At 38.3% G+C, this 19,425-nt stretch overlaps 1 protein-coding gene across 2 annotated transcripts; it reads left to right on the forward strand.

The window, feature by feature from the left end:
- The first annotated feature begins 1,897 nt into the window (after positions 1-1,897).
- Positions 1,898-14,984, forward strand: UBE2B (ubiquitin conjugating enzyme E2 B). Of its 2 annotated transcripts, XM_022588824.2 has the most exons (6): positions 1,903-2,055; positions 4,137-4,217; positions 5,925-5,950; positions 9,688-9,777; positions 13,097-13,185; positions 14,437-14,984. In XM_022588824.2, exons 1-6 carry the CDS (start codon positions 2,012-2,014, stop codon positions 14,563-14,565), a joined length of 459 nt encoding a protein of 152 aa, XP_022444532.1. In that variant the 5' UTR covers positions 1,903-2,011; the 3' UTR covers positions 14,566-14,984. The 2 variants fall into 2 exon arrangements, with proteins under 2 accessions (XP_022444533.1, XP_022444532.1); XM_022588825.2 differs by lacking the exon at positions 9,688-9,777 and having other exon boundaries at positions 1,898-2,055.
- The last annotated feature ends 4,441 nt before the right edge of the window (positions 14,985-19,425 follow it).

Below are 19,425 nucleotides of genomic sequence, written 5' to 3' on the forward strand. Positions count from 1 at the left end.
GAGCTCACAATCTAAAGCTACAGTCTCTACGGTATAAACTTATAGCTTTAAAACTATTCTTTCTACAAATAGGTTATAGCAGGCTTGGTAACCAGGACAGCCTATGATTCTTTCTTACACAGTAAAGCTCTAGGACTTAAATGAAATCTCCTCACTTGATTTTCTCAAAAGCGTTACTTCATTTTGGAAAATCATAATCTGTAGATTTCCAAAACAATTATAATAAATTGCTAGACAAATGACATAACGGATTTTTAAAAAAAAGTTTCTCTTTGGCATTTCACTGTAGGTAACCCTACCAGTGTGTCTTCATCCTTAGTTATAGGGAGTATAAGGGTTGCTGTGGCAGGAAGGCAAAAAAAATAAGAATATTCACCTTATTAGCGAACTACATTTGTGAATGCGTGTCTATCAAGAGTTAGGCCTGGCTAACTTGATTACCAAGGCAGTTATAAAAACAAGAGAAAGAATTCAGGGATTGAAGAAAAGGAGGTACCAGCAAAGTAGAGAACGTTAACCCTTTCTGGTTCCATGAAAGTATGGGCAACACTAAATTCCTCATTCTATCTTCCTGTAACACCTTGGGCTGAGGAATTGCCCCAGTGGGTTAAAAGAGCTCAGAGTTCAGACCAGCAAAGCCCTGAAGAACAGAAATTGGCGGCAATAGAGGAAAGGAGCTCAATGACTAGAAGTAATGTCAGAATCCCAATGGTCAACATCCCTGAGCCCCCTAGAGGCGGGGCGGGGGGGGACATTTCAGGTCATTTACTTGCTAGTGTAGAAAACCTGAAATAAGTTACTCAGGCTAGATACATAACCCCCACCCACGTTTGCATGCTCTCTGCCCCAGATCTGAATCACAATATTAGGTTTCTCTGACAACCAACCACCTATTGATAACACTCTCTTGCGATCAACCCATTTCCTGACAAATACGACGGTACCCTATTGTACACAAATCCACGGACTCACACAAAACCTCAAATAAGAGGAGACCCATAAAGGAAAAACAATTCCGTAATTCTATGGGGATTGTAAACAAATATTAGATAATCTATAAACGCGTTCTTTTATCTCTGCCCAGAATTTCCAACCCTGGAAACCCACTGCAATGCACATGCAGGATTTTTGGTGGCCCTAAGGAAGCATTTCAGGGGATTTTACTTAGTATGGGCCTCAGCATTGAGCTGGGGAAAACGGAGGTCCCTTCAGTGTTCCCCACATACCAGATTTGATAAGCCATTGAGCCAACTAGGGGGCATTTTAAGTCCAAATTATTTTTGGCTCTATTTTAAAGATTTAAGAAGCAAAACAAACTTTTGCTTCCGACACCACCTCATCAATTGCCGTTCATTGGACAAACTGGACGGAAAACTAATAAAGGTGTATACCCGCCCTCAGCCCCGTAAATTTAACTACCCGGTTCAAAGACCTGGCAGAAACTCGGACCCAGGCGACGCTCTCACGTGATCCGTTCTAATCGCGTCATAGGGACACGTGGTTCTAGATACTTCGTCCCCTCCCCCTCAGGCGTGGATTGTTGACAACACCGCCGGCAGTCACGTGATCTTACGTCATCCTACCTCCTTTCCCTGATATCTCTGGCCCCGGATGCGTCCCTCTCTCCCCACCCGGTTGAGCCTAAACTAGTAAAAGAGGGGGAAACTGGTTGGTGTTTCGGTTTCGGTATTTCTTAATCACAATCTCCAGCCTGAGCACAGAGAACAGTAATTGGTCGATTCGTTCAGGAAGCCAAAATGGATAGCATCCTTGCTAAAGGGCTCCCATAACGAGCTCTCCTACGTCCCGTCCCCTTCTCCCCATCCCTCACTCCATGGTACTGGCGGAGGGCGGAGGGATCTGGAGGCGGCGGAGGGAGACGTCATTGCAGGGTTGTTTGTGCAACCTCGGCTGAGGCAGTGACCCACAGTGATTCGACCGCCGCGCCGGGGGGTGGGGGGGCTGCGCGGGACTCTTTTTTTTCAGACTGACCGTGGGGCAGCTGGGGAGCATGTCGACCCCGGCCCGGAGGAGACTTATGCGGGATTTCAAGCGGTAAGGGCCTTCATCTTCGTCTGGATGACGGCTCCTCCCCAAAGCTACGGGGCTGCAGGGCGGGGATCCGGGAACCTTCCTCTCATGACCCTAAGAGGGCCGCTGTGGGCCCAGCGGGACGGATGGAAGCCCAGTCCTAGCCCCTGTTAGCACTCTTGTCCTTGCCTGTTCATTCGTCCGACGTAAGAAATTTCGATACCTTCTCGCTACCCCTTCCCCCTCAAAAAGTAAAAAGATGGCCATGGGCTGTCCTAGGATTCCCTGCTGCCCACTTGTCCCAGTTGCCCGGTGTCTCGCCCTAGCGTTCAAACCTCATCCCCCGCCCCTGCACCTTGCGGTACCTCCTCTCTCTGCCTTAAAAGCAGGCCCTTGCAGAAGCCTTTCCCCTCGCTAGATGCACCAGTTAGCTTTGTTCGATGGCCTTGCGGTCTCCTTCGAGGGCCAGGGTTGGGGCCAAACCCTCCCTCCCTCCCCATTCTTTCTGCAGTGAGGGTGGGGTCTGATGCTCTGGGGCCGGGGGTTAACCGATCCTCCGAAACCCGACTCTCTCCCCGCACTCCTGAAAGGACCTTGAGAACTGGCTTAGAGGGCTGGGACTCGGGCTGGCAACCCCAGCTGCCAGTGCTTTCTGGAACTCAGCTCTGTCGCTTGGTGTATAAAAGCCCTATCTATAGCCTCCAAAGCCTGGGGAAATGCCGCCGTGGAGACTGGCGCTAACCTGATACTCCCTGGGCCTCCTTTTGTAAAGTAGGGTTTTGTTAGGAGGTGTTGGGGTTAGTGAGGAGGAAGTGACTTTTTTACAGTTGTTTCCCGTTGATTGAATGCTTGGAGGTACGGGGAGAAAAATGACCGAGAAAACTTAGCGCTACGCACCTCTGCGCATTTTTAAGTGTTTTTCTAGGGAGACCCGCCCTGCTTGAGGCAAAATACCTAGTGTAAAAACTTAGAACGGCGGCCCAGGAAGTAATCTCTCAACTTCATTATAAACTCTTAAATGAGGCACTTGGAAGCCATTGTTTGGGGCTTTGGCCAGTTTATCATTGAGTGTATTCGTAACTTAGCCTTTATCCTTGGTGGGCGGGCTTCAAGCAGCATATCCTCTAACGCTTCTGTTCGTTGTGGCCTATTCTGCTTGAGGTTGACTAAAAAGAGCCATTCTGGGGGGTGACTAATATCAAGTATCATACCACATGGCAGTCTGTATATATATATATATATATATAATGTAGCATTTATTTTTTACTGAGATGACAGTCTTTAAAAGGAGATGCTCATTTTGGTGCAGAACTCACTTTCTACAGCTTGAAACCAGTAGATTTCAGATTAGCTCCCATGAGTGAAATTCAAATATTAAAACTTCCCAGTTCGTGGCCATTGTTACCCTGGTTTCTTACTGTAATTCTCTGCTTAATTCTGAGTTGTATACTTGGCATCTTTGGTAGTTTTCCAAGGGTCTTCGGTTGCAAGAATTTGATTATGACAAATGTTGGAAGGTAGCTTTGTATTGAGTTGCATGATCTGAGAGATAGATTTAGTGTTGGTTCAGAGCTTTTAAAATAGGGACTGAGGGGAAAACCTAACCAAAGCTTTGATTACTTTAAAACTTATTGCCAATTGAAGCAAATGGGATAAAGTAACTCTACTGCCTAAAACTAGTTTCCTAATTAAATTGGATATACGTGTGTTTTCAGTCATTTAGTGTTTACACTGAGGTGGGGTTTTTTTTGTTTTGGTTTTGGGGGGAGGAATATTTGGTGGCCATGTTGCACAAGTAGCTGTGGTTAGGACTCACGAAGTCTTTGCATGTTCACAACAGTAAAATCGTTTTTTCATTTGAGGTTTTTACTTTGTTGTTACTGTTGAAGGCAGTTCTTGAACAGATATCTTAACTTTGGTGATATTTGAAGAGGGATGACTCCAAGGCGCTTTTAAGTCATGGTTTATTCCAGCCCAGCACAAGAACAAGGAAATTGATTTACTTTGTTTCTCAAAGTAGATGGTGTACAGTCCATAGGTGTTCTGTTTGGCGTTCTTAGTGGCCTTAATGTTCAACTCTTAAAATTTCTACTCTGGATTTCTAGATTGCAAGAGGACCCACCTGTGGGTGTCAGTGGCGCACCATCTGAAAACAACATCATGCAGTGGAATGCAGTTATATTTGGGTGAGTTGAAAGAAATGACAAATGGTAGGTGTGGTGATTCTTTTAAGAAAAGTGAATGTATAACAAGTAGGAAAGGAAGCTGAGGGATCAGGGATCTTACAAAAACTGCAAGGTAAAAAAGAATTCTGAGAAGAGTTTCGGCAGTTACATAAAATTTATGATTTTATGATCACTTTGGGCTTTACTTGATAAAAATGTCATTTGAGACTAAAGGAGAAAGATAAATTATTTTGTGGAAAATGTGCCAAGCAAATTTTTATGCTTGCATGCTACTAGAACTGTAAAAAGGCTAGGAACCAAAAATACTAGAACTTCCACCATGGTAAGGATTTAAATGAAAAATGTTTCACACCTCAGTGTGAAATAACTGAATGGAGCCTTTTGAGATGCATTCTTACCTTTTACAGAGAGTATATATTTTATATATGCTTTTTAATTTAAATTTTCCATATGGTTTTTCTTTAGTTTTCTAGAACTGGATTTTATTTTCTTTCACTCTTTTTAAACTAGGGTTTTGTACTAAAACTTTAAAGGAATACTTTTTGTAAACAGAATTCTGAATTGCTCTTGAATCAGTTATGAGAGTCTACGTTAAAGACTAGTGGAAAAATGAGGGTAGTTTACACTTCTAATTCAGGCTGTTAGCATGCTTCTTTGAGATCCTGAATGTGCCTTGCAAGTGGTAATTAAACTTCATGTTGCTGCTTAGGAAAGATGAAATTGGAATGTGGTAGCAAGAAAAAGATTTGGGCAAAAGAAACTGGCTTTCTTGGTGACATCAGATAAATCCAGTCGATTTGAACAAGAGCTATTGCTCTTTTGAAAAGCAGGACACTTTGGTGTCATAATTATCTTTTTTTTTTTTTGCGGTACGCGGGCCTCTCACCGCTGTGGCCTCTCCTGCTGCGGAGCACAGGCTCCAGACGCGCAGGCCCAGCGGCCACGGCTCACGGGCCCAGCCGCTCCACGGCACGCGGGATCCTCCCGGACCGGGCCACAAACCAGCGTCCTCCGCATCGGCAGGCGGACTCCCAACCACTGCGCCACCAGGGAAGCCATTCTTTTTTTAATATAAATTTATTTATTTATTTTTGGTTGCATTGCTGCGCATGGGCTTTCTCTAGTTGCAGCGAGTGGGGGCTACTCGTTGCAGTGCCCAGGCTTCTCATTGCAGAGGCTTCTCTTGTTGCAGAGCACATGCTCTAGGTGCGCAGGCTTAGTTGCTCTGCGGCATGTTGGGATCTTCCTGGACCAGGGCTCGAACATTTGTTCCCTGCATTGGCAGGCGGATTCTTAACCACTGCGTCACCAGGGAAGTCCATGGTGTCATAATTATCTTAAACTAAAGGGTATTGATTTCCATCTTACATTGAAAGTAAGACTTTTCCTCTTAAGAATACAGATATTTACAAAAGCGTTGGTATTTATGAACTGAATTCTTTTTGTGCTAAAATTATGACAAGTTTTTTTTGTTTTGTTTTTTTGAAAAGCCACCCTAAAAGGAAAACTTTGAAAATTAAAGTTACCCTTTATGTCTACATCAGTAAAAATCCAGGGCTATGGTGATACTAAATTAATAATAACTTAAATACTCCACAAATTACCAGAATGAGCCCCTCTTTCTCTGAGTTTATTCTTTCCACTTGTGAAAATCAGGAAAAAGCAGAATGAAAAACTTCTTTTAATCAGAAATCTTCTTGTTTTCAGACCAGAAGGGACACCCTTTGAAGATGGTAAGTCATTCTCAATGTTTTCTATTAAGAGGCTTCTTTTAAGTAGGGAATTGTAACACCAACCTATCTAGTTAACTAGTTTCTATTGTTAATAGGTCAAATTGTAACTAAATAATGCTACTGAGAATTTATAGTTTACAAAGGACTGTCTTCTCAAATCAGCTTGATCACCTTCATTACTAGTTCCCTGTTACTTTGATATTGGCTGTAGAACTCTAAGCCTAGATTAGATGGTGGGGTCTATGTTGAGAATAGTTTAAATGGCTTTGTATCATGCTAAAAGTGTCCCTGAGGTAAACATCAGAAGGGTAATCATGCTTTTTTAACTTTATGTATATTGATCAGGTGCTGAGCTGAAATTGTGCTTAATCATACACAGCGGCCAGTAGCTTCACGTAACAGCTAGCATTTGACACCCGTAAATAGTTACCATTCTGCAGGACCTTTTGCGTCTTAAATTCAGTATTTTCACCAAGAGCCAGGAAAATGGAAAACTCCTTCTAACATGTTTTTATAGTTGAACTTCTCAAATTGATTTTAACCAGATACTTAGTTTCCCTAATTATAGCATGGATTTTAAAAAATTGTTAAACAGGTTTGTCTTAGTTATCACAGTGGCTTCAGAATTAACCCATCAAGGATATTTGTACAAATAATGATTGCAGAAGTATTTTTAAGGAGATAACCTGAATGTTCAATAGGAGAAGTGGTTAAGCAAATTATGATATATCTAGACTCTAGAATATTATGTACCTATTAAAGAATAAGGTAGATCTGGACATATATCTGAGGAGACAAAAAAGTTGCAGAATGTATGTTGTAATACCACATTTTTACTAAATAAATGCATGCAAGTGTGTGTGGTTAAAGGGGATTATATACCATACTGTTACCAGTGGTTACCTCTAAATGGGGGTTAAGGAGTTGAAGGGAGGTACTCAAGGAGTTCAGCTTTTTACTTTATGCCAGAGGATTCTTAAGGGTGGTCCATAAACCCCTTAAGTTCCCTGTGACCCTTTCAGGGGTTCCATGGGATCAAAACTGTCTTCATACCAGTAGTGAGACATTTGCCTTTTTCATTGTATTAACATTAGCTCTGATGGTACAAGAGCGATAGTGGTTAAAACTCGTAGTTTTAAATCAGTTAAAACTGATAGTGGTTAAAACAAGTGGTTAAAACAAGACAGTGGCACCAAACTGCTGGGGGTCATTGTATTTTTTGCATTTTAAAAGATGCCAGTTTCAGTTTAAAATGTCTTCATGAAAAAGTCGGAATTTATTAATATTACTAAATTCTGGCTGTTGAGTATGCATCTTTTTAACATTCTGCGTGATGAAGTTGGAAGTATGCATGAAACACTTCTCTTGCATACCAAACTATGATGGTCGTCTAGAGGGAAAGCAGTTCTGCAGTCGTTTGAGCTGCAACTTCAATTACTGCTTTTCTCGTGGAACATTTTTTACTTGAAGGAATGACTGACAGACAAACTCCGGTTATTTAGACTCGAGTATGTATTTGGTTGACATATTCTTAAAAGTTACCAAAATAAGCTGTTAGGTCAAGCAAAGTGACTGACAGTATTTGTAGCTGCTGATAAAATGACGGCTTCCCAATACTTTTAAGACTTCTCTCATGAGATCAGTAGGTGGTATTACCTGTTGTGATTTTTTTTTTTGATGGAGTGTATATGTAATGAAATATGGCTACATTTAGAAGATTTGGATAACTCAGTGAACCAATATTTTCCAAATGGCCAATGTATTAGAAAATTATGGATGGATAAAAGATATATGCAGTATGCAACAGTTGTTAATGTAACTGACGCAGAAAGTTTATGTGGTTTCAGATTCTACATTGCAGCTAACCTTTAAAAACGTACCATTTCTTCGGTGTAATATCAAAGAATATCTACAATTATCTGAAAAGGCTATGAAAATAGTCTTTTCCTTTTTCATTTACATATTTGTGTGAGGCCTGATTTTCTTCATGTACCTCAACCAAAACAGCACGTTGCAACAGATTGAACGCAGAAGCAGCTAAGAGAATGCAGCTGTCTTCTATTAAGCTAATCATTTAAGAGATTTGCCAATATGTAAAACAATGTTACACTTCTCACTAACTTGGTTGGGGGAAATATAGTTATTTTCATTAAATGTTACTTAGGTTAATGTGTATACAGTTGTTAATAAATATGTTAAGTTTTCCTTGAGTTATAGTTTCTAATATAGTAAATATAGATAGAGCCTGTGATGTGCTGGAGGCAGCTTATACTGATTATGAGAATAGATTGTTTAAATATTTTGGGGAATTTTTGCAAGTTGGTTATTAAAGAGCCCATATTTTAAAATTATTTTCAATTTTTGGTGGAAATACCATAAAATGGTATGCTGTTGCATGTATCTCTTCCCAACTTCACATTCAGTGACTTCACTTTGGAAACTTGGCGTGGTTGGGAGTAAGAGTATAAAGGGGTCCTGAGATCCCATAATGTGAATTTAAAAAGGTTAAAAAAAGCTGTTTCATATTTGTGTTTGTCTGAAGTGTTTATGTTGTTCATTTTTATAATTAAAATTAAAACTGTAAAACTATAGAATTAGGTATAAGGCTATCTTTGCTAATGAACTGTACATTTCATAGAATCTCTATTAATATATCAAAATGTGAATTAAATATCATCTTTGATTTTGTTGGTATCTTTGGCCTCCCTAATCCCAAATTTCCAAACAAAAAATGTAAAGAGGTAGAGGTTACATACTGAATATATGACTAATGAAAATAAAATATTAAATATTTTACTGAACACATGCCTCTGATACTGGAGTCATGAGTTTAGAATTTAGGGTGAGAAAGGGTTTTTGTTTTGTTTTTTTTAAACTGCATTGATGAAATAAGGAAAGAAGCTTGTGGAGACATCTGGAATGGTTTTAAACTTTTATTGACTTCATTAGGAATAAGCCTCAACTTACTATGCCCAAGGTGTTGTGGTTGGAGCACGTATCCAACCTTCAGGTAGATTTCCTCAAAATAAAAGGACTCTGGATAGTGAATAAATGCAAAAGGAGGCTAGAAAGACAAACACGAAACTATTAACAGTGGTTGTTTCTGCTAAATAGATTTGGAATTTGAGTTAAGAGCTCTTCTTTGTACACTCTGAACAGATAGACTTTATTATAAATGCATAATTTTTTTAAAATGCCTGTCTCTTTTGACCATAAGATAATGATTTAGACTGACCAAAATGTACTGTATTGGTCTATAACCAACAGTAGGCAGTTACACTAATGCTTAACTGATTCTTGGCATACTTAAGTGATAGGGACAGAGCAGACTTTTCACATTAGTGGCCATGCCTCCAATCTGAGTCCTTTGTCATGTGGTGGTGAGCCCATCTCAAAATCATTTGGCAGCCCCTTCTAAGTTACAATAAATTATTTGTAGTTCCTCAAATGTTCATTTAAAATTTTGGTAGCTAGGGCAAAATTGCTTTCCAACAATATGACAGTTAATGTTCCCACCAGTAGCACATGTAAGTGCTGTACCCCCCAAGTGCTTGCCAATGCTGTATGTTATCAGTACATAAATAGTATATTTAGTATGTTTTATGCGCTAAACCAAAATTGACATTAATTTTTGTATGGTCGTGCAAAAGCCAGCATGGGCTTGGGAGTTCATTGATGAAGAGAGAGAAAAGTTATGCTTGTCTTTACTGTAATTATTTTGGTTTGTTTCTATCTAGGTACTTTTAAACTAGTAATAGAATTTTCTGAAGAATATCCAAATAAACCGCCAACTGTTAGGTTTTTATCCAAAATGTTTCATCCAAATGGTAAGTAGCAATTTATTAGCCTTTGCAAATGATAGGAGGAAAAAAGAGTTGTTTCATCCTTTTAGGTCTTGCCCATACTTCTCGTTATTAGGGCCCACTTCTAGATGTTGCTTCTATGTCAATATTAACCATACTTTTGTAGTCTGGAATCTTAATCAAGGTTCCAGATTTGAGATAAAGTTTTGTTTTAATAACTTCTGATTTTAAAGTAATATCTATTTATTTATCAAAATGTGAAAGATACTAAGGATTTATAGCTTAAAATTTAGCTTGCAGGTAAATGTACAAAATTAAGATCATGTTGTATGTAAGGTTAAGTAATTTATATATAACATGAACATTTTCACTTATTAAACATTCTTTTGTATCTTTTTTTTTTCTCCTCCTTTGGCCGCGCCACGCGGCTTTGGGGTCTTAGTTCCCCGACGAGGGATCGAACCCGGGCCCCCGGCAGGGAGAGCACGGAGTCCTAACCACTGGACCACCAGGGAATTCCCTATATCATTCTTAATGGCTGCAAAATGTTCTGTTATATGAGTTTATCATTATTTATTTAATCATTGTCCAGTTGGTGATTTTTAATTGTTTACAGTTTTAAACAGCACATTTTTCTTGAAAATAAATCTTCTCAAATACCCATGAATAAGTTTTTAGAAGTAGGATTACTAGGTCAAAGGTTTGTATGTTTTTAAGGGTTTTTTTAAAATACAGTTTTCCTCCCTTGTTACTATTTTTACTTTTAGCAGTTTATTACTATTTTCCATAAATGATTGCTAAGTGACTTTTGTAATTAAATTTGCTCTTCCTGACTTATTGCTCTTTATTTCTAATAAATTTGTATTCCTGGATTATAAATTACTGTATGAAAGACTTATTTTCCAGAATATTTAAGTTCTCTTTCCCTTTTATATCCTTTGCACATTTAAATGTGGTTTTCCATCAGTTAACTTACTTTCAGGAGGCACATTTTCAGAGGTCCTCTTGATTGTGCATCTAGTCTAGAACTACAGACTACGTGAGAAAACTGCAGGCAGATAGGGATCTCCCTACTCATAGGAGAGAGGTGTGTTTGTGTGTCTGGAATCAAGGTGACTTCCCAATAATAGATTAAATCATAGATTTAGCCTTTGTGCTTTATTGCTGTGAAGTTGCTTTTTCTTTCAAGGTCTTCCCCCACCCAGAGGCAAGGCAGCTTTAATTTTATTTTCTGTTTCTGTTCTGAGGAAATTTTCAAGTCACTTATTATCATTTATTCTACTGTAGCTTTACTAGCTTAGACTTGTTAGTGAATCGACCCAAACTGTAGTAAGGGAGCTCTGTAAATCAAGGTAGAAAAGACTGTGGAATGTGCAAGGAGTATATGTGTATAGGTTTAAGATTTTCAGCCTTAACAAATTTATAAGGAAACAGCGTATTTGATTTTTATCCCTTCATATTAATAACATGGTTTCCCTTTTTTCCACTATCAGTACCTTATTTAGTTAACTTACTAGTTTGCTTTTTTTTAAACATCTTTATTAAAAGATTCACATACTGTGCTACTTACCCATTTAAGTTGTACAATTCAGTGGTTTTTAGTATCTTCACTGAGTTGTGCAACCATCACCATTATCAATTTTAGAACATTTTTATCACCCTCCCCCAAAAATCCCATGCCTATTAGCAGTCACTCCCCATCCCCATCCCCATCCCCCCCGCCTCCCAGCCATAGGCAACCACTGATGTATTTTCACTCTACAGGTTTGCTTATTCCGGACATTTCATATAAATGGAATCATTTAATATATGTGGGCCTTTGTGATGGATTGCTTTCAGCTGACACAGTTTTCAGGTTCATCTATGTTGTAACACATACCTGTACTTCATTTCCTTTTATTGCTGAATGATAATCCATTGTATAGATAGACTACATTTTGTTCATTCATCAGTTGATGGATGTTCAGTTTCTAGTTTACTTTTGGATTACTTCTCAAACATAGTTACTAGTTCAAAACTTTAAAATCATTTTACAGTTTTATGGGTTTTACAGAGGTGATGATTTTTGCTTTGAACTTGCTAAGTTTGATGTTCCTATGGGATACACAGTAAGCGGTTGACTATGCTGCTTTAAAGCTGAGAGTTAAATCTGGTCTAATGCTAACAGTTGGAAGTACCTAGCACATAGATAGTAATAATTGAGGCCATGAATAAAATTGCCCAGAGGGTGTGTAAAGGGTAAGAAGGAAGAGGACCGAGGATAGAGCCCTGAGGAATGACAGTACTTAAGTGTAATTTGCCTCCTCTCCCCAAAAAGGCCTCACTTATTCCTGTTTGATGCAGAGTGGTCTGGCTTGTTCTGCATTCCACAGTTTGGCAGTATCTATAACATTTAAATGCATTTATCCTTTGTCAACACAGCGATTCTGCTTCTGGAAATTTATTGTAGAGATAAATAATCTGGCAAGTTCTGGATAAAAATTTATGTTCATTGTATTCTCAAATAATCAGTTCAGGAGGGGGGAAAAGCCTCTCAAATGTTAGACTTTTAAAACGGTAATCACTTGATTTTTATTTTTATTATGAAAGGAATGCATACTTATTGGAAAAACAAATCATAAAGTACAAGGAAAGGTAAAGAAGATAATACCCTTCATAATCCTACTATTTACAGATATTTACATTTTGGCATTTAGTCTTACAAATGTTTTTGTGACTGCATATACTTCAGATGAAAATATTTATAAATAATTCTTTATAAAAAATGGAATTATCCTAAATAAGTAATTGGAAACTTATTAATGTAATATATTGGGGGTGTCATTCTACCTTAATTAACATATGGTAGATGTATATCATTTCTGGCGGCAGTATTGGTATGTCCCGTTAATAATGTACCATTATTTAGCCAGTACCCTCACTGTGGACCAAAGGTAGTTTCCAGTTTGTCACTTCTATGAAGAGTATTATAGTGAACATCCTGTAAATAAAACTTTGCATGTCCATGATCATTACTTTTAGAGTAGAATTGCTATGTCAAAAATTCAGCTTTTTTATCCCCCCAAGAATTTTATTTAGGAATATTTGGAAATGTGGAATTTAAACAGATTTGCTATATGGTATGTGATGAAAAAATTTAACTCTCACTCAGCCTTCTGATCAAAAGGCGCGTAAAGAGTCCTTAGTTTGAGACTGATTTTCCTGTGAGACAAAAAGTTTTAGTTATTGACTAATGTTCAAGATTTCTGACTGAGCCAAGCATTCGGTTTGTGGTAAAAATTTCTCTTTAATTGTTAGAAATGACAAAGTTAATATATAACCAATTTTAGTGTTGTCTTTGCAGTGTATGCTGATGGTAGCATATGTTTAGATATCCTTCAGAATAGATGGAGTCCAACATACGATGTATCTTCTATCTTAACATCAATTCAGGTAAGCATGTGTTAGGATGCATCTTAACTTTTCAAGATTCTATGGGATATAATTGGCTCTTTTAGAATCAATTTAAAGGCCAAGTGAGCAAACTAACCTTCCCAACACTAAGGTAACCAGTGGCAGAGCTTGGACAAAACCCTCATGATTTTTATACAACCAATCTGCTTTTTCATTCGTGACCACATTGGATCAAATACACAATCGTTCTGATCAAATTTAAGTATAAAGTGTTCTCACAGGTCAGGTGTTTGTTTTGTTTCGTTTGGGTTTTTTTTTTTTTTGCCACACCACAAGGCTTGTGGAATCTTAGTTCCCTGACCAGGGATTGAACCCATGCCCCCTGCAGTGAAGGTGCAGCGTCCTAACCACTGGACCACCAGGGAATTCCCTCACGGGTCAAGTATTATTCGTGCCCAAAAAGAAGAGCCTTCTTGGGGAGAGATAAAGATGATTGTTTAGAAAAAAACATAGGGACCTCAAGGAACTGCAGAAGTGCAGAGAAGCATTGAGTATGTTGCCCCATCCAAGAAATTCTATTTTAAACGAAAGTAAATAACTATTTGCCAAAGTACTGTGGCAGAGTATTTCAGAGTTGACCTTGAATGACAGTTTGGGGGAGGGGTGGGGGGTGAGTGATGTTTTAGTTATATGGATTTGAGAGGAGCAGAAGTAACGTTTTTGGTTTATGACCTTTTTAAAGTTTTTTCTGTCACACTTCTGCTTTAATTCAGGTCATCTTATAAAGTGTTTTCGGCTTTCCTGTTTCATTCCCTTGCTGCTAGGTGCATATGTTTTGTTGATTAAAGGAAACAAGGTACACCACCCAACTTACTGTCAGAAATTTGCAAACTTACCTCAGTAATAGAGTTTAACTTTGGAAAATGTTAGTTGCTAAGCTATTTTATAGATATTGTGTATTAACCAAATCAAGTTGTTTATTTCCTGGTTAATGTCTCAGTATGCTGAAGAATACTGTTCTTTTCCAATTTCTTTGAGATTAGAGATCTTAAGGCAATTAAGAACTATCTGTTTTGAAAGCTTAAGTTTTCTAGCAGCAGGAAACTTCTTACTGTATTTATCAAACCATTTCTGAAAGTACTTAGATCTAAAAATATGTAAGACGTACTAATTTCTGTCTTTCTTCATAGAATAATTTCTGTTTTATACAACTTCTGTGCTCCATATCGGACCCATGTTAATATAAAGAATAACTCCACAAATATGTTTTATCTCTGTCTTTCCTTCTAGTCTCTGCTGGATGAACCAAATCCAAATAGTCCAGCCAATAGCCAGGCAGCACAGCTTTATCAGGAAAACAAACGAGAATATGAGAAAAGAGTTTCGGCCATTGTTGAACAAAGCTGGAATGATTCATAATAGACAACTGGTCTGTTAATCTTTTTCATCATTGTTGTGTATAATTTACCTCTCAGTAGAAAGGCTAACAAATTTTAAGTGCCACAGGTTTTAAGGATTCTGCAGAAAAAAAAACCTTCGGTTTAGAACCTACAAAAGCTTGTGTATCTTGATTAATGTACTTTTTATTGCATGGTGTGAACTAAGTTATTGCTTACATAAATTTGTAATATATCCTGTTTGTATTTTTTTCCAAGTGTATAACGTTGGTGTGGAGTTTTCATGACAGAATATACACATTTTGTAAATCTGTACTTTTTTCAAATATTGAATGCCTTATTTTTGAATTCTTTAGATTTTTAAATTGGAGAAAAGCACTTAAAGTTTTTTATATATGAATATTACATGTAAAGCTGTTAAAATACATAACTTCAGTGCAAGAGACTTTGTCACTTATTTCCTTATCTGAGTAGGAGGGGTTAATAAGTCTCTAGCTCTCCATCAATTGATAGTTTCATTTCTAATTTCAAAAGAACAGATTTATATTTTATCAAGAAATTCTTCAAATTTGATTCTAAACACCAATTATAATCTCAAACTTTATTTTGAATGTACCTATATTATTTTCAGTTGAGCAATTATAGACATAACTGGTTTGATTCTGTCCAACTCTGTATTTAGGCCACTTGTTACTGTTTCTTCATGCACTACTTACTGTTAAACTCTACCTTTTGGGATTTCACAATTTGCACCTCCACCACGAGGAATTGGCACCTCTACCATGAGCAGAGAGCTGATGCAACTTATTTTGCTGCTTGATAGCACTTTAAAAGATTTTTGATGATGAAAAAAAGTAAACTGTCAACATTTACCAAAAACTCATGCCCCACTATTAACAATAAATAAGAACTTGTTGCATTGGTTTGAACAAGGCAGATATTTGGAGGGAACCTTGGTGTAATTTAAATATTTGAAAACTGCCTTTTAATGCAATTGCCTATCTTTTTATTCTGGAAAAATGTTTTAACACCAGGGCCTGCTGAGTTGCTTTCTCTTGTGGAGATTTTTTTTTTTTAATCTCCTAAGTTGTATAAAATTTGTACTGCATTTTCATTTACTGGATAAACAAAACACAATATTGAAGAAAGCTAATAACAAAGCTATCCTATGCCTTCAAATAGTATAGAAAATGGAAAATATACAAGTAAATTCTGTTGAACCACCTGTGTAGTCTTTCTAGTAGTTAAAAGAGCTATTTCATTAACCCCAAGAGTTTCTTACACATTCATACTAGCTTAGTAAGCTAACAGCTTTTCTATTGAAAGACTGATTCCTCTACTGGAAGACTGTAGGATGGCAATATCTATAGGTTCTATTTATTAAGCAAATTTTAGAAAGGATAAGTGCTGATGTTTCCCTTTAAAAGTTAATACTTGGGAAATTTGGGGGTAAGTATGATCTTAGGGAACTTTTGATACAATTGAGAGTTAACTCACTGGAATTATGCCCCCACCCCCCCCAAAAAAAAGATGCTTTATTTAAAGGTACTTTTTGGTCATATCAAATGTGTGATACTTCTATATTCAGCTCTAAAACAGTTTCTTTAGACATGTACTCCAGTGACTGTCTCTTAGATTAAATATACAGTAGCTATGATAGTCTCCCCTCTTATTTCATTAAATGTTATTTGGATACTACTTCAAAATCTATTTTTATCCTTAACCTGTTTTCCCTATTTAAAACTGAAATATTTCAAGTATTGATAGATAATTATAAGGAAGTTACATCTTACTTCGCAGGGAGTTAATGAGCTCTAATTCCTAAATTCAACACATGCATAAAACTCATATCTAGCCCCCATTCCTACTGGAGAAAATTCTTAGGAATGTTCCATCTCTCAATTACTCTTCACAATTTTTTTCTTCAGCCTTGGAACAGATTCCTGTTTCTTTGGTTGAATACCAGATGCACTTCAATTTACAAAGTCATGTCATGCAAAGAATGTTTACTCTAAAATTAACTACATACATTTTATAAATGTATGGTACGGCAAGAGGCTAGAACTAATTTATTTTGGTACAAATTTGGATTTATGTTAAAGATTAAGTGCATTTGTGATGTGCAATTCCTCTGTAACAGTACTTCTAACATAACTCTGTGCAAGGCACTATTCTAAGCACTTTAACATGATCACATTTCAAACTCAGAGTAATCTTATGAGGTGGGTACCACCATATTACAGATGAGGAAACTAGGTACAGATCAAGTAACTTTCTCAAGGTCAACCAGCCAGTATCTGATAGAGCTGGGATTTGAACCCAGGCAGTCTGGTCTTTTAGCCAATAACTATACTATCCCTTAAGAGATGTTAAGGGATTGAGTTTAGTTTTAAAATTCTACTGAACTTAAATATTCATCCCACTTTGTGAAAATATCATGTTGATTGAGTTTTATATAGACTTGTATCTATCCAGTGAAGAGGTTTTCACCATTTTCCACTTTTTTTTTGTAATGTAAACAAGTAAAGTCTGGATATAGGAACACTCTGATCTCTGATAGAAAGCACTCTTGACTTATACACTAATTTTTTTCCCCTTCCTAGAAATATCCTTGAGTCTGTACAGACACACACACACCCCGCAAAATTTTAAAGTTCCATGAATATGAATAACTTCTGAAACTGATCTAAAAATTCTTCCTCATGTAGTGGAAGGTAATGGAGAGGAAAGCTATTGAAGGTGGCTTATTTAGTAAGTCTGTTGTGTGCCCAGTAAACGAGGTACCTGTCTTAATTTATTCATTTAGTACTCTTGATTGATTGATCGATTGATTGCGGTACACGGGCCTCTCACTGTTGTGGCCTCTCCCGTTGCGGAGCACAGGCTCCGGACGTGCAGGCTCAGCGGCCATGGCTCACGGGCCCAGCCACTCCGCGGCATGTGGGATCTTCCCGGACCGGGGCACGAACCCGTGTCCTCTGCATCGATCGGCAGGCAGACTCAACCACTGCGCCACCAGGGAAGCCCCATTTAGTACTCTTTTAAAAGACGGAAGCCTGGGGCTCAAAAACAATTTAGAGTTATGTCTAAGGTAACCAATTCTCCCGGGTTTTAAGAGAGATCAAGTTTTTAGGTCTTGGTGTTATTACAGTTCCTTTCTAGTGCATTCAGCAATGCAGAGTCCCAAAGGAATCTGGTATGTGGGGATTATGTATGTAAACAGAAAAGTCCATAGGTGGAAAGCTATTAAAGGTAAATGAAATTGTCCATAGGACAGGGGCCTTGTGCAAAGATGGTACTTCAGTTCCCATCTAGTTGGGGAAAAACTAAACTGTTGTCTGATATGGGGAAATTCTAGTTATCTTGTTCTAATATATGATATAGAGCACAAAGATATATTAGAAACACACACACAGATGTGTGTGCTGTTTTTTCAGTAATTTCTCCCCACCATCACTACAGGTTTTTAAAACAACTTTGTCAATAATAACCTGAGGTTTTTTAAGTTTTCTGTTCATTGCATGGACTAGGGCTTTCTTTTAGATGGGCCCAAAAGATGAACGAGGTGCACCCTATACAAAACCCTCTTAGTTCAGCAACATTAGTTCCTTGCTGGTTGAAATCAAGAGCCCTGGAAGGAAAAGCTCCAAGTTTCCCCTTTGGCATATGGAGGACTCAGACTTGGGCTAGAAGCCTGCATGGACTGTCAGGAACTCTGCCATTGACTTAGTGCTAAAGCTTGGCCACAAGATGCTTTGTTTACCATTGACTTCTGGAATCATATATTTGGAAAGACTCTAAATATAGAGTGTACTTTGCTGAGTAAAAGCAAGTAACCTTTTAGCTGGTTAGGTCTTTTTGTGGTGATGGTCTTCGTTTGGTTACAAGTGTGATGCTTCTGTAGTCCTTTGGGGGGATATTAGAGCTGACCTTAGGCGCCATCAACCTGAATCATTTAGTTGTCATTCTTCCTGGAATGCAGGAGGGCTTTTGTGGTGTCTTGAGGGCTGCCAAAGTGCAAATGTAAGCACACTTAAGGCAGACCTCTTAATGCTGCTTCCTGTCTGAAGCCCTCTTCCCTTCCCCCTTTACAAACAAGGCCTTGTGCCAAGAATACTGTAGCCCACCAGCTAAATTGGACTGGCAGCACTCTTGAACAGAAGAATGTCAAATGCCGAGAGGTTTGCAGCTCTTTGGCTGGCATCTGCATAAAGTCATTCTACAAAACTTGAGTTGGGAGCTTTTATGTTTTATGTTTTCGTGTTGGTGCTAGTAGAAAGACAACAGGAACAGGAAGCTTCTTGTTCTTATAACCGTCCTGAGCAGAGAATAGAAAAGAATCCAGAGACTAGCTCATGGCTTCAGCTTCAGCTAAAGGCCTAGAATATCGCCTCCAAAGAAAATCTAGATTAGTGACCTTGCTGTATTGTAGTGGGCCTCAGCTATAGGACTGTACCTGCATGAACACATAGACTGTGGTTTCAGGTGGAGACTCCCTGGAACATCTGCTGGAAAGCTGCCTTTAAAATGAAGACTGTCAATCCCAGAGGTGGGTACAAGAGATCTCTCGCAAGCCAGAAAGATCAGCGAGGGCAGTACTGAGGCCTGGTGGTAAGTTGATGATACCATCTGTTAGGGAGAAAGTTTCCTTCCTAGCTTTCGTTAGCCCTTACACATTGGTTCTTTGGCAGGGGCTGGGTATTGTGCACAGAGCAGCTTGAGAACAGACTACAGTCACCATGGCACCCTCTCAAGACCTAAGTTTGAGGGATCAGGCTGTAAGAGCAACAATATAAGTACCAAAGATTGGAGCCAAATACTGGGAACTGCTTTCCAGATAACCTCTGGCAGTATATGCACAGGCCTAGGGAGGAGGCCAACA

This window comes from Delphinapterus leucas, chromosome 3, assembly GCF_059928025.1.
Source record: "Delphinapterus leucas isolate spDelLeu-1000000601 "Yukka" chromosome 3, BTC_Dleu_Yukka2, whole genome shotgun sequence".
Taxonomy (NCBI): domain Eukaryota; kingdom Metazoa; phylum Chordata; class Mammalia; order Artiodactyla; family Monodontidae; genus Delphinapterus; species Delphinapterus leucas.

Excerpts from the sequence above, each read along its gene's own strand:
- UBE2B (XM_022588824.2), top strand. The coding sequence starts at position 2,012 with ATGTCGACCCCGGCCCGGAGGAGACTTATGCGGGATTTCAAGCG. Across the intron at positions 2,056-4,136 it reads CTTATGCGGGATTTCAAGCG|ATTGCAAGAGGACCCACCTG; the intron begins GTAAGGGCCTTC and ends CTGGATTTCTAG. Across the intron at positions 9,778-13,096 it reads CAAAATGTTTCATCCAAATG|TGTATGCTGATGGTAGCATA; the intron begins GTAAGTAGCAAT and ends TTGTCTTTGCAG.